We start from the raw sequence: 14003 nt of genomic DNA on the forward strand, positions 1-14003 counted from the left end.
GTGTCTCTATCTCCTTCAGTTCTGCTCTGATCTTAGTTATTTCTTGTCTTCTGCTAGCTTTTGAGTTTTTTTTGATCTTGCTCCTCTAGCTCTTTCAATTTTAACAATAGGGCGTTGATTTTAGATCTCTCCTTGCTTCTCATGTGGGCATTTATTGCTATATATTTTCCCCTAGAGACTGCTTTAAATGTGTCCCAGAGATTCTGATATGTTGTGTCTTCGTTCTCATTGGTTTCGAAGAACATCTTTATTTCTGCCTTCATTTTATTGTTTATCCAGTCAACATTCAAGAGCCAGTTGTTCAGTTTCCATGAAGCTGTGCAGTTCTGAGTTAGTTTCTGAATTCTGAGTTCTAACTTGATTGCACTGTGGTCTGAGAGACTGGTTGTTATGATTTCTGTTCTTTTGCATTTCCTGAGGAGTGATTTACTTCCGATTATGTGGTCAATTTTAGAGTAGGTGCGATGTGGTGCTGAGAAGAATGTATATTCTGTGGATTTGAGGTGGAGGGTTCTGTAAATGTCTATTAGGTTTGCTTGTTCCAGATCTGAGTTCAAGTCCTAGATATCCTTGTTAATTTTCTGTCTCGTTGATCTGTCTAATACTGACAATGGGAACCAAAATAGAGCCCGCATAGCCAAGTCAATTCTAAGCAAAAAGAACAAAGCGGGAGGCATCACACTACCTGACTTCAAACTATACTACAAGGCTACAGTAATCAAAACAGCATGGTACTGATACCAAAACAGAGATATAGACCAACAGAACAGAACAGAGGCCTGGGAGGCAACACAACACATCTACAACCATCGAATCTTTGACAAACCTGACAAAAAAAAGCAGTGGGGAAAGGAGTACCTGTTTAATAAATGGTGTTGGGAAAACTGGCTAGCCATGTGCAGAAAGCAGAAACTGGACCCCTTCCTGACACCTTACACTAAAATTAACTCCAGATGGATTAAAGACTTAAACATAAGACCTAACACCATAAAAACCCTAGAAGAAAACCTAGGCAAAACCATTCAGGACATAGGCGTAGGCAAGGACTTCATGACCAAAACACCAAAAGCATTGGCAACAAAAACCAAAATAGACAAATGGGACCTAATCAAATTCCACAGCTTCTGCGCAGCAAAAGAAAAAGTCATTAGAGTGAATTGGCAACCAACAGAATGGGAAAAAATTTTTGCAGTCTACCCATCTGACAAAGGGCTGATATCCAGAATCTACAAAGAACTAAAACAGATTTACAAGAAAAAAACAAGCCCATTCAAAAGTGGGCAAAGGATATGAACAGACACTTTACAAAAGAAGACAAACATGAGGCCAAGAAACATATGAAAAAGTGCTCATCATCACTGGTCTTTAGAGAAATGCAAATCAAAACTACATTGAGATACCATCTCACGCCAGTTAGAATGGCGATCATTAAAAAATCTGGAGACAACAGATGCTGGAGAGGATGTGGAGAAGTAGGAACACTTTTACACTGTTGGTGGGAGTGTAAATTAGTTCAACCATTGTGGAAGACAGCGTGGCGATTTCTCAAGGACCTAGAAATAGAAATTCCATTTGACCCAGCAATCCCATTACTGGGTATATATCCAAATGATTAAAAATTGTTCTACTATAAGGACACATGCACACGAATGTTCATTGCAGCACTGTTTACAATAGCAAAGACCTGGAATCAACCCAAATGCCCATCGATGATAGACTGAACAGGGAAAGTGTGGCACATATACACCATGGAATATTATGCAACCATCAAAAACGATGAGTTCGTGCCCTTTGTAGGGACATGGATGAACCTGGAAACCATCATTCTCAGCAAACTGTCAAAGAACAGAAAATCAAACACCGCATGTTCTCACTCATAGGTGGCTGTTGAACAATGAGAACACATGGACATAGGGTGGGAAGCATCACACACTGGGGTCTGTTGGGGGGAAATAGGGGAGGGACAGCAGGGGGTGGGTGGAGAGTTTGGGAGAGACAGCATGGGGAGAAATGCCAGATATAGGTGATGGGGAGGAAGGCAGCAAATCACTCTGCCATGTGTGTACCTATGCAACAATCTTGCATGTTCTTCACATGTACCCCAAAACCTAAAATACAATAAAAAAATACACTAAAAAAATAAAGAAGTCCAAAGTGAGGACATAAACATATGACCCTGCTTTCTGTCTTGAAAGGACTTGCCAATATTATCCAGTTGGAGTAAAAGGGACACCAAACACTGTGGCATTGGAATTGTGACTGCTAATCTTGACTAGTGTACAAATCATTATGTTACCAAGAAAATATTTTAAATGCTCCCAAAGTTTTGTTTCTGTATCTGTCATATATGGATATTAGAAAGAATTTTCCAAAGGGGCCTGAGGAAGGGCCTGAGGAAGATTTATATGCATTATATGTATTTGCATTACATGTAACATAAGTGTACATTGATTACATGTATATGCACAGATGTATTATGTGTATATACATGCATATGTGTGTGCATGTTACATATAATGCTTATACATGTATATGCACATTCATGTTACATGTAATGCATATAAAACCAAAATAAAAGTAGACTATGAATTGGAGTTAAAGCTGAAACCCACCTCTTCATCTATATAATCCATTGGCAGCAGAAAAATCAGCAAAATCAGTATGAAAAGAGTAAAATGCAAAATTCAAAATTTGATTATTGAAGAAAGAAAAACATTCTAGAAAAAATACACAATTTAAAAGTAGTGATATTATGTAATCACTAGGATTTGGCAAGACAGGGATTGAAATCAGGTTGAAGAAAATTAGTAAGACTTGATTTGATAAACTCTTGTCATTTTCAGCCCCCATTGGAATGATTCTGTGAACCATAATAAACTATTACACTTATCCCAGAGAAAAATATCACCAGGTCAGTGATCTTATGTACATGAGCTACAATTTCTAACCACAGTAATTGTTTTTGTTGAAAGTCTTCAGAATCAATAAGTGAGAGTGTCTTAGTGGGAAACAAAGTTAACTGATATATTTTAAAAATAATTTACCAATTTTATTTTATGGATGTATTGAAGTCTTATAAGCAAACAAAGTAAGAATACTCAGTTTGAAAGCATGAATTTAAGTTGTCTTAGCCATTTACTTGAGTGAAAATGAGATTATTCACTCTTTTTGTGAAAGATGAGTAGAAATTTTAAGTGACCACGATCTCCTATTAGCTTATGGGCACACTTAGGATGTATGCAACCTTCTCAAAGCATTTGACCAAATGAAGATCATTTTCCATTTGGAAGTATTTAACGTTAAATATAATGATTTCTTAAAATTTTAAAACCTCCAATCAAGAAAGATGCAAATACATGAGCATTTAATATAAAGGGATTTGTAATATTTTACATTAAATGTAGCTTGGATAGGTGAGGAAAACCACTATGTGAACTATTTATGAGAACTAAATAAATATGTGTCTTGCAATATATACATTTTAAAAATCCCCTAAGAAAACCTATTTTGGTTATTGGGTCCTGCAAATGACTTAACACCGGGGTATCAATTAGAGAATGTTTACTATAAAAAATTTTTAATTCCTATTCATGTTACATTCTTGAAATAATGTAATTCTAGAAGGGAGAGCAGAAGGAAAGGAGCATTACTCCTTTATAGCCACCTCTGCTCCCTGCAGTACTAAGCCTCTGATGTTGATCCTCAAGAGTACAGACTTAGGTATATCCACATTCACTTGTGATGGGAGTGGTTTAGGTAGGGCTCTCTTTGTCTCCTTCCCTGACCACATTCAGCTCTTCTTTTCAGACTAATCCAATCAAATTTGGACCTCTTCAAAAGGACAGTTGCAGAAGTCAGTGTTTAAGATTTTTTTTGACTCCAGTTAGGGCTCCTGCTAGCTGTCTTTTTCTCCAGTTCTCTCTGGCAAATTAGTCAGTATTCAGTCTACCTTGTAGCGCCAATGAATCTGCTAGGGTTCATTTACAGTAGGTAGCTAATCAGGCATCAGTAGGGCAGGAGAGGGCTCCAGCAAAACTCCACCAGGAACGTCAGGCATCAGGTGATGGTCAGGTGGTTGTTAACGCTCTCTCTAAAATAATAATTGGTTGCAGCCAGCAGCAGGGAAAGGCAGGCTTCCTACAGACAGGAAACACCTGAGACTGGTGATCAGCAGCTTCATGATAAGATTCAGGAGTGAGCTCAAGCATGCGCATCAAGAAACAAAATGGCAGAGTTTAACTGGTATATGAGATTTTAAAGAATTTGACTCAGAGGCAGAAGGCAGAAAAAGAGACTGAGACAAGTTTTAGGGCAGGAGTGGAAGGCAAGAACTGATGTTGCTGCAGACATGTATGGATTTGCTGCAGGTAAGATAACTTCTACCAGTAACATATTTGTCTTCCAGATTTTCTTATCGTTTTTTCTGTTGTTTGTTTGTTTTTGTTTTTGTTTTGTTTTGTTTTTTTAACCACACTTGCATTGGTTTTGAGAATGTCCTTAAGCTTGAACTTTTCTTTTTCTGGAAGAGATTAGGAGCCATTTGTTTCATGACCTGAGTTTTCAGCAGGGCAAAATTTCTAAGCTATGGCTTATGAGCTGGGGATGGGGAAATGGCACTCTTCCCTCCAAGGGATACCCTGCTTTAGGAGCTGAACTATAGGTGGAGGGGAGGCAGTAGCTTTAGGTCTTTGCCATTTGCCTCTACCAGTGTGGAACCATCATTTTACAAGCCAAGATAAAGGCAATCAGAGCCCAAGAATTCTCAATAGTGGAGCACGTGAAGTAGAGCCTCTGTCTCATGAATGGGGACTGGGAGAGGAAGGGAGCCCCCATCTCTTGTCTGCACTCACCTGACTTAGCAATGGGTAGCTGGGGGCAGAATAAGAAATACTGATATCCTGCGCCTCCCAGGATAGCCCTTTGGAGGTCTGGGAAGAGGGAACCGTAATTTCTTGTCTACACTAGTGTGGAGTTTCTGTTTTACTGAGCTGCGGAGGTGGGTGGGGGTAGGGGAAGAGTCTTGATTGAAATATCGCAGGCTCTCACAGTTTTTAATGAATTTTAGTAGACTTTCTTGAATAGATTTTTGTTTCATTTGCTGTATGCCTTTAAGACTATTTCAGAGACTTTATCTGTTGTTGTTTGTTGTTGTGGATGATAATTTTCCCCAGTTTTGCTGGTGAATGGGTTTGCAGAGCTCTTTGTGCTGTCATGGTAGAAGCTGATCTTTCAGTACCACTATTTTTATTTTTACATCCTTATAGTCCCACTTAATTTTTCTTAGTTTTAATTTGTTTATTCTTGCTACCCTGGATGCATCTCTGTAAGCTTCCTCAAATACTTTTTAGAGTAAGGTAAGTATAAATGCAATTTAATATGACATCTTAATAAGGCCCACCTCTCATCTGTCAAGGATCTTTTGTGTTTTTATAAACTGTAAATAATATGAACACAATTTTAACTCCTCCCAGGGGAAAATTCAAGTATAAGAAGTGTAAGAGAAAATAACTTGCCATTCTCTTGCATTTATTAAAAAAAACTTGTAATAACTAGATTAACGAAAATTTACCTTTTGTCCTTCTCTGGCATTTTGGTGGCTTGCTATAGTAGAATTCCTTTCCTTATTTGTTTTCAAATGTTTTTTCTAAGGAAAAGAATCATACTTAAAATCAATATTTAATCAACATATCAAATAGTACATATGCAGACATGCAACTATTTTGAGACTCCCACTTTTAAGAAGATGAGAAGTATTTTGTTCCTCCCACTAACTACAACAAAAAATTCTGGGTATTACATAAGAAGCTCTAAAAGGTGGAAAGTAGAAGGCAGACTAGCTAGGGAGTTCAAGGCCAGAAGAGTGGCATGATAATGAGTTCACTGGGTTTTCTTTTTGCTTCATATATTCCCGCTTTAAAGCTGGAGAGGCCAGCAACCCAGAAATGCCAATGAATGCAAAAATTTTAAAAATTCCTACAAAAGCCTGTTCCTTCTAAGCCCGAGGACCAGGAGAGGGACAGCCTATAGAGACCAAAACCTTTTAGATAATAACTGTTCTACTCCAGCCTAACACCACAGAAATGACTGATTCCCACACACACCCTTGCCAACAAAAGCCAAGTGGAAGTGCCTCAACCCCTTCTGCCAGGTAATGTCAGAGAAGGCTAAGCAGGGGACGAGGAAAATAAGCATGTGAAAAGATATTCAACATTGTTTTTCTTTTCTTTTCTTTTTTTTTTTTTTTTGAGATGGAGTTTCGCTCTTGTTACCCAGGCTGGAGTGCAATGGCTCGATCTCGGCTCACCGCAACCTCAGCCTCCTGGGTTCAAGCAATTCTCCTGCCTTAGCCTCCCGAGTAGCTGGGACTACAGGCACGTGCCACCATGCCCAGCTAATTTTTATATTTTTAGTAGAGACCGGGTTTCACCATGTTGACCAGGATGGTCTCGATCTCTTGACCTTGTGATCCACCCGCCTTGGCCTCCCAAAGTGCTGGGATTATAGGTGTGACCTACCGTGCCCGGCCTTTCAACATTGTGTAACTGTTACGGAAATGCAAATTAAAACCACAATGAGATATCACAACACACTTGTCAGAATGACTAAAATAGAAAATAGTTACAACACCAAATTTTGGTGAGGATGCATAGAAAATGGATAAACTGCTCTTAGGAATGTAAAATTATATATCCATTCTGAAAAACAGTTTGGCAGTCTGATAAAGAATTAAACATGTATGTACCATAACTACCAAACCACCTACCAATTGAACTCCTGGGTTTTTGTCTCAGGGAAATGGAGACTTATGTTCACATAAACCTGTACACTAATGTTATGTTCATAATGGCCCCAAACTGAAAACAACCCACATGTTCTTCAATAGATGAATGGTTAAATAGGCTGTGGTAAATCTATAGCCTGGAATACTGCACAGAAATAAAAAGAAAGAAACTATGGATGTATGCATCAACTTGGGGGTGGGGGATGAGTATTCCAAGAAGGATGCCAAATGATAAAAGTCAATCCCAGCAAGTTACATATTGTGTGATTTCACAGAAATGTGAAAAACATTTGTGAATGGTGAATGATACATGTACAGAAATGCAGAACGGATTTGTGGTTGAAGGGATAACTGCAAGGTAAGGACAGGAGGGAGTGGGTGTGGCTTTAAGAGAGCAATATGAGGGATCCTTATGGTCATGGAAACGGTCAGCATTTTGACTGCATGAATACAAATACCCTTATTGTAACATAGCACTATAGTTTTGCAAGATGTTACCATTAGGGGAAACAGAAAACAGGGTCCTTGGCATCTCTCTGAATTATTTCTCACAGCAGCAAATTAGTTAAAAATTTAATTTTTAAAAGTTAGAATTTAAATACTATTGTTTAATCTGTTTATTCTTTAAAAGGTAACATTTTAATAATGCTAGAAAAATATCTTGAAAAGGATGCCTATACCAAAATGTGGCACATAATTAATATCTGACCATTGTAGGGATTCATCTAGTTTTGAACATGATCACACAGAATACAAACTTTTTCTTTTTCCTGTTATTTTTTACTCCAGAGGGTGTGTGTGTATGTATAACTGCCTGAATTGTGGGCATGGATGTGAATATTTATCCATGAGTATGCTGATATACATATCTGGGAAAGAGAAGGTGTTTGTGAAGTAAAGACTTGCATGGCATTTTAACAAACCCACTAGAATATATAAGTATAATTCTTTAAAGTATTGAGGGTGGATAGAGGAGAAAGGAAAAGATTGGCAAATGGAAGGAAAGGGAGAGTGTGATAGCGTAGGAGAGAATATAGGAGAAGTAAAACATTTATTCTTGTGCTATGTGATTGTTTAAAAATTTTTTGAATTTGGACTTTGTTCAAATTTGTTGCTCATGTCCCTAGATCCCATTCTCTCTTCTTCTGGCAACTGTCTTTAATTTTGTTTGGGAATTTAATCCTACCCACTCTCAGTTCTTGAGGTCTGGGTGAATCCTCTGAGGATCTGTCAAACAGCCCAGGCTGAAGCCAATCAGCACAGTCCATCCTGTTAGTTACAGTGAGTGATTTATGGATTGACACATGTCTAAACCAGCCTGATAACAATCATCTTTGCTTTTTTCCCTCCAGCTTTGTTGAAGTCTAAATTGACAAATAAAAATTGAATTGTATATATTTAAGGTGTACATGATGTTTTAAGTATACATTTGAAATTATCACCACAGTCAAGCTAATTAACACATATGTCACCTCACGTTGTTATCAACTTTTTAAAATTTTTGTGATTCGAATACTTAAGACCTATTCTCTTAGCAGATTTCAAGTATATATTATTAACTATAGTCACCATATTGTACATTAGGTCTTCAAAACATATTCATCTTACAACTGCAAGTTTATACCCTTTGCCTAACATCTCCCCGACCCCTGGTAATGACGTTCTGTTCTCTATTAGGTCAACTTTTTTAGATTCCGTATAAAAGTGAGATCATGTAGTATTTGTCTTTCTGTATTTGGCTTTTTTTACTGAGCATAATGTCCTCCAGGTTCAAAGGCTAAATGAGATTCTAGTATGTACACACACACACACACACACACACACTCACACACTCTTACACAGACACACACCCCTCATCTTCTTTATCCATTCAACCACTGATAGACTTAAGTTGTTTCTGCATCTTGGCTATTGTGAATAGTACTGGAATAAACATGGGAATGCTGATATCTCTTTAGCATCTGGGTTTCCATTCTTTTGGATAAATACCAGAAGGGTGATTGCTGGATCATATGGTAATTCACTTTTTAATTTTTTTTTTAGGAACCTTCATATTGTTTTCCATAATGGCTGTACTAATTTACATTCTCACCAATAATGTATAAAGGCTTCATTTTCTCCACATCCTTGCAAACACAATTTTAAAACTTTTTGACCTAGCAGGTGTAAGATGGTATCTCATTGTGGTTTTGATTTCAATTTCTCCGATGATTAGTGATGTCGAACAACTTTTCATATAACTGTTGGCCATTTATATGTCTTCCTTGGAGAAATGTCTATTTAAGTACTTAGCCCATTTTAAAATCAGCTTAGTGGGTTTTTTTGCTATTAAGTTGTAGGAGTTCTTTATAAATTTTGGAGATTACCCCTGTTCAAATATATGATTTGCAAATATTTTCTTCCATTCCATAGGTTACCTTTTCCCTCTATTAAATATTTCCTTCATTGCACAGAAGCTTTTCGGTTTGTTATAGTCCCACTTGTTTATGTTTGTTTTTGTTTTCCATGCTTTTAGTGTTATAGCCATTAAATTATTGCCAAGATCAATGCCATGGAGCTTTCCCCTATGTTTCTACTAGGAGTTTTATAGTTTCAGGTCTTATATTTAAGTGTTTAGTTCATTTTGAGTTGACTTTTTGTGTGTAGTATAAAAGTCCAGTTTCATTCTCTTGTATGTACGTATCCAGTTTCCCAACATCATTTTTTTGTTTGATACAGGGTCTCATTCTGTAGCTCAGGTTGGAGGGCCTGAGCTAATTGGTCTCCCTTATGGGTCATCCTTCTACTCTTATCACAACAGCCAAGGTGACCCTGCTAACCACTTCAGGCAGATCATGTCATTTCTCTGATCAAAGCTCCAGTCCTAAGCCTACCAGGCTTTACATGATCTGCTCCTGCAACCTTCAATACTTTTCTGATTTATCTGATTTCATGTCTTACCATTGTTCTTCTTGTTCATTCTTCTCTAGCCATATTAGCCTTCTTGGATTTCCTAGAAAATGACAGACACACTCCTTTCTCAGGACCTTTTCACTTTTAGTACTCCTGGCCTGGGAAAATATACCCCTGGATTGTTCCTAAATATTCACTATTATATAATTATACTTCCCCACCCCACTGATGTTGAATTTGGACATAGGTCTTGATTTGGCCAGTGGAATGTTAAACAGAGGCTTTAAATGTATTTGCATTGTTTGGCTTGCCCTCTTGAACTCTTGTGATTAGCCAGAGCAGAATATGCCCTAGCTGGCTGCTGGTCTGGGGGAAGAAAGAAAGGTGAAATAAACCTGAACCCAATCCACAACTGGGAGCTAAGTTTGGCTGATTTCTGATTAGTCCAGTAGAGCCACAGCTGACCTGCAGATTCATGAACAAGAAAATACATGTTTGCTATTTTAAGCCATTGATAGTCTGAGGGTTTTATGCATTAAGATCTGAAAACTACAGAAATTGATATGCAGAAGTAGGATGCTGTCCTGACAAAACCTAAACTATGTCATAGTCATTGCTTTTTGTGACTGGATAGTAGGTAATTAGGAAAATATAGCAGAAAAATAGTGACACATTCACAAATACGTGGAAATTAAACAACGCACTCCTGAACAGCCAATGGGTCACTAAATAAAAGGGAAATTTAAAAATATCTTCAGAAAAACAAAAATGGAAATACAACAGATCAAAATTTATCAGATGCAGCAAAAGCAGTTCTAAGAGGGAAGTTCATATCAATAAATACCTACATTAAACACCTACATCAAAAAAGATCTTTTGAGCTGTGGCTGAAAAAAAGGTAAAAGGAGTTCTGAAATATACTACCTAGTGTTACACTTCAAGGCACTAGGAAAGAATTAAGCATGGAGTTAGCAGAAGGAAGAAAATAATATCAGAGCGAAAATAAGTAAAATAGGGACTAGAAAACAATAGGAAAGACCAATGAAATGAAGAGGTTTTTTTTTTCTTTAAAAAAAGAAACAAAGTGGACAAATCTATAGCTAGACTAAGAAGAGAGGGAGAAGACTCACATACAATCAGAAAAGAAAGATGAGATATTATAACTGACATCACAGAAATAGAAAGGATCATAAAAGACTACCACTATCAACAATTATATGGCAAAAAAATAGATAACCTAGAAGAAATAAATTCCTAGCTACGTATAACCTACTGAGACTGAATCATGAAGAAGCAGGACATCCGAATAGATGAATAATGAGTAAGGATATTAAATTAGAAATAAAAAGTTTCCCATAAAATAAAAGCCCAAGACCTGATGGTTTCATGCTGAATTATACCAAACATTTAGAGAAGAATTAATATGAATCCTTCTTAAACTCTTCCAGAAAACTGAAGAAGAGGGAATGCTTCCAAATTCATTTTATGAGGCCAGCATTTCTCTGATACCAAAGCCAGACAAGTAAATTACAAGAAAAAAAGATAACAGACCAATATCCCTGATGAGCATAGATGTAAAAATCCTCAAGAAAATACTAACAAACCAAATCCAGCAGCACAATAAAAATATTATTCATCATGATCAAATGGGATTCATCCCAGTACAAGGATGGTTCAACATATGCAAATTGATAAATGTGATACATCACATCAGCAGAATGAAGTACAAAAACCCTATGATCATCTCAATAAATGTAGAAAAAAAGGATTTGATAGAATTCAACATCGTTTCTTGATAACAACTCTCAACAAACAAGGTTTAGAATGCATGTACCTCAATACAATAAAGGCCATCTATGAAAAACCCAAAGCTAACATCATACCCAGTGGTGAAAACATGAAAGCTTTTCCTCTAGAATCAGGAACAAGACAGTGATGCCCACTTTTGCCACTTCTATTCAACATAGTACTGAAGTCCTAGCCAGAGTAATTAGACAAGAGTAAAAAGTGAAAGGAAGAAGTTAAGTTGTCCTTGTTTGCAGACAACATGATCTTATATATAGGAAACCTTAGAGACTCCATCAAAAAAACAGAATTAAAAAATTCAGTAAAGTTGAAGGATAAATCAACATACAAAAATCAGTAGTGATTCTATACAAACTATAATAAAAAACTATGTAAAAACAAACTATCTAAAAAACAAATCAAAAACAAAATTCTGTTTGTAATATCTACAAAAAAGAAAATATGTAGGAATAAATTTAACCAAGGAAGTGAAAGACTGTAAACTGAAAATTATAAAACATTAATAAAAGAAATAGAAGAAGACATGAAATGTGTTCTATGAAGAAGTGGAAAGATAGCCTGTGCTCATGGATTAGAAGAATTAATATTGTAAAACTATCCATACTACTCAAAGTGATCTGCAGATTCCATACAATTCCTATCAAAATTCCAATGATATTTTTCAGAGAAATAGAAAACAAATTCTATAAATTATATGGGACCACAAAAGAGCCCAACTAGCCAAAACAGCCTTGAGCTACATGAACAAACCTGGAAACTCACACTCTCTGACTTTAGAATATACTATAAAACTACACAGATCAAAATGGCATGGTACTGATGTAAAAACAGACATGTAAACCAAAGGAATGAAATCGCCCCAAAATAAATCTATGCATTTATACTCAATTGACTTTTGACAGAAGTGCCAAGAGCACATGGTGTGAAAAGGACAGTATCTTGGATAAATGCTGTTAGGACAATGAGATATCCACATGCAAAAGAATGAAATTAGACTCTTATCTCACACTATGTACAAAAAATCAAACACAATTGGATTCAAGACTTAAATGTAAGACCTGAAACTATAAAACTACTGAAAAAAATGCAGGGGAAAAGCTCCATGACATTGGTCAGGGCAATGGTTTTTTTGGATATGAACTTGAAAGCACAAGCAACCAAAGCAAAAACAGACAAATGAGATTACATCGAACTAAAAAGCCTTTGTACAGCCAATGAAACAACAGAATGGTGAGACGTCTAATGGAATGGGAGAAAATATTTGCAAACCATACATCTGATAAAGGATCAATATCCAAAATATATCATGAACTCAATAGTAAGAAAACAACCTGATTTTAAAAATGAGCAAGGGCTCTGAATAGAAATTTGTCAAAAGAAAAATACAAATGGCTAACAGGTATATTTAAAAATTCCCTACATCACTGATCATCAGAGAAATGCAAGTTAAAACCACATAACCTTATGCCTGTTAGAATGGCTGTTATAAAAAAAAGATAATTAGTATTGGAGATGTGGAGAAAAGGAACACTTGCACACTGTTTGTGGAAATATAAATTAGTATAGCCATTATGGAAAACACTATGGAAGTTCCTTAAAAAATTAAAAATAGAGCTATCATCTAATCTAGCAATCCCATCACTGAGTCTGTATCTACAGAAAAAGAAATCAGTATGTCAAAGAGATATCTGTAGTCCCATGCTCATGGCAGCACTATTCACAATAGCCAGTATATGGAATCAACTTAAGTGTTCAACAGATAAATGTATAAAGAAAATGTGGTATGTAGCACAATGAAATATTCAGCTTTTAAAAAGAAGGAAATATTGTCATTGGAGTAATATATATGAGCCTGGAGGACATTATGTTAAGTGAGATAAGCCAGGCACAGAAAGATCATGATCTCACTTATGTGTGGAGTATTTAAAAAAAAAAAAAAAAAAAAAAGCTGAACTCATAGAAGTTGAGAGTAGAATGGCAGTTACCAGGGGCTGCAGGAGCAAAGGGGTGGGGGTTGGGCAGGCGTTGGTCAAAGGATACAAAATTCCAGTTAGATAGGTGGAATAAGTTCAAGATCTATTGTATGTCATTGTGACTATAGTTAATAACAATGTATTATATTGAAAATTACTAAGAATAGATTTTTACTGTTTTCAGTGTTCTCACCACAAAAATAAGTATGTGAAGTAATCAATATGTTAATTAACCCAATTTTGTCATTCCACAATGTATACATATTTCAAAACAATGTGTGATATACAATAAATATATATAATTTTTACTTCTTAAAAATAAATGAATTAAAGAAAAATGATGACACAAATTATCTAGAAGTGATACATTTAGTAAAACTGTCTTGAGTGATAGTTTGAAAGACAGAAAATCTGTAATCCCAGCACTTTGGGAGGCCTAGGCGAGTGGATCACGAGGTCAAGAGATCAAGACCATCCTGGTCAACATGGTGAAACCCCGTCTCTACTAAAAATACAAAACATTAGCTGGGCATGGTGGCGTGTGCCTGTAA

General features: G+C 36.3%; 1 protein-coding gene across 5 annotated transcripts in view; it reads right to left on the minus strand.

The window, feature by feature from the left end:
• Nucleotides 1-14003, minus strand: part of AGBL3 (ATP/GTP binding protein like 3) — a 131409-nt gene that overhangs the window by 43974 nt on the left and 73432 nt on the right. For 4 of the 5 annotated variants that reach the window (XM_037739969.1, XM_037739970.1, XM_037739971.1 and 1 more), the window contains one exon: nucleotides 5570-5644. The exons of the other annotated variant lie outside the window; for it this stretch is intronic. In XM_037739969.1, the coding sequence (XP_037595897.1) occupies nucleotides 5570-5644 (75 nt within the window). The remainder of the gene's footprint in view (nucleotides 1-5569; nucleotides 5645-14003) is intronic. 5 annotated transcript variants of the gene reach the window in all.

Source organism: Cebus imitator, unplaced genomic scaffold (genome assembly GCF_001604975.1).
Source record: "Cebus imitator isolate Cc_AM_T3 unplaced genomic scaffold, Cebus_imitator-1.0 Scaffold77, whole genome shotgun sequence".
Lineage (NCBI taxonomy): Eukaryota > Metazoa > Chordata > Mammalia > Primates > Cebidae > Cebus > Cebus imitator.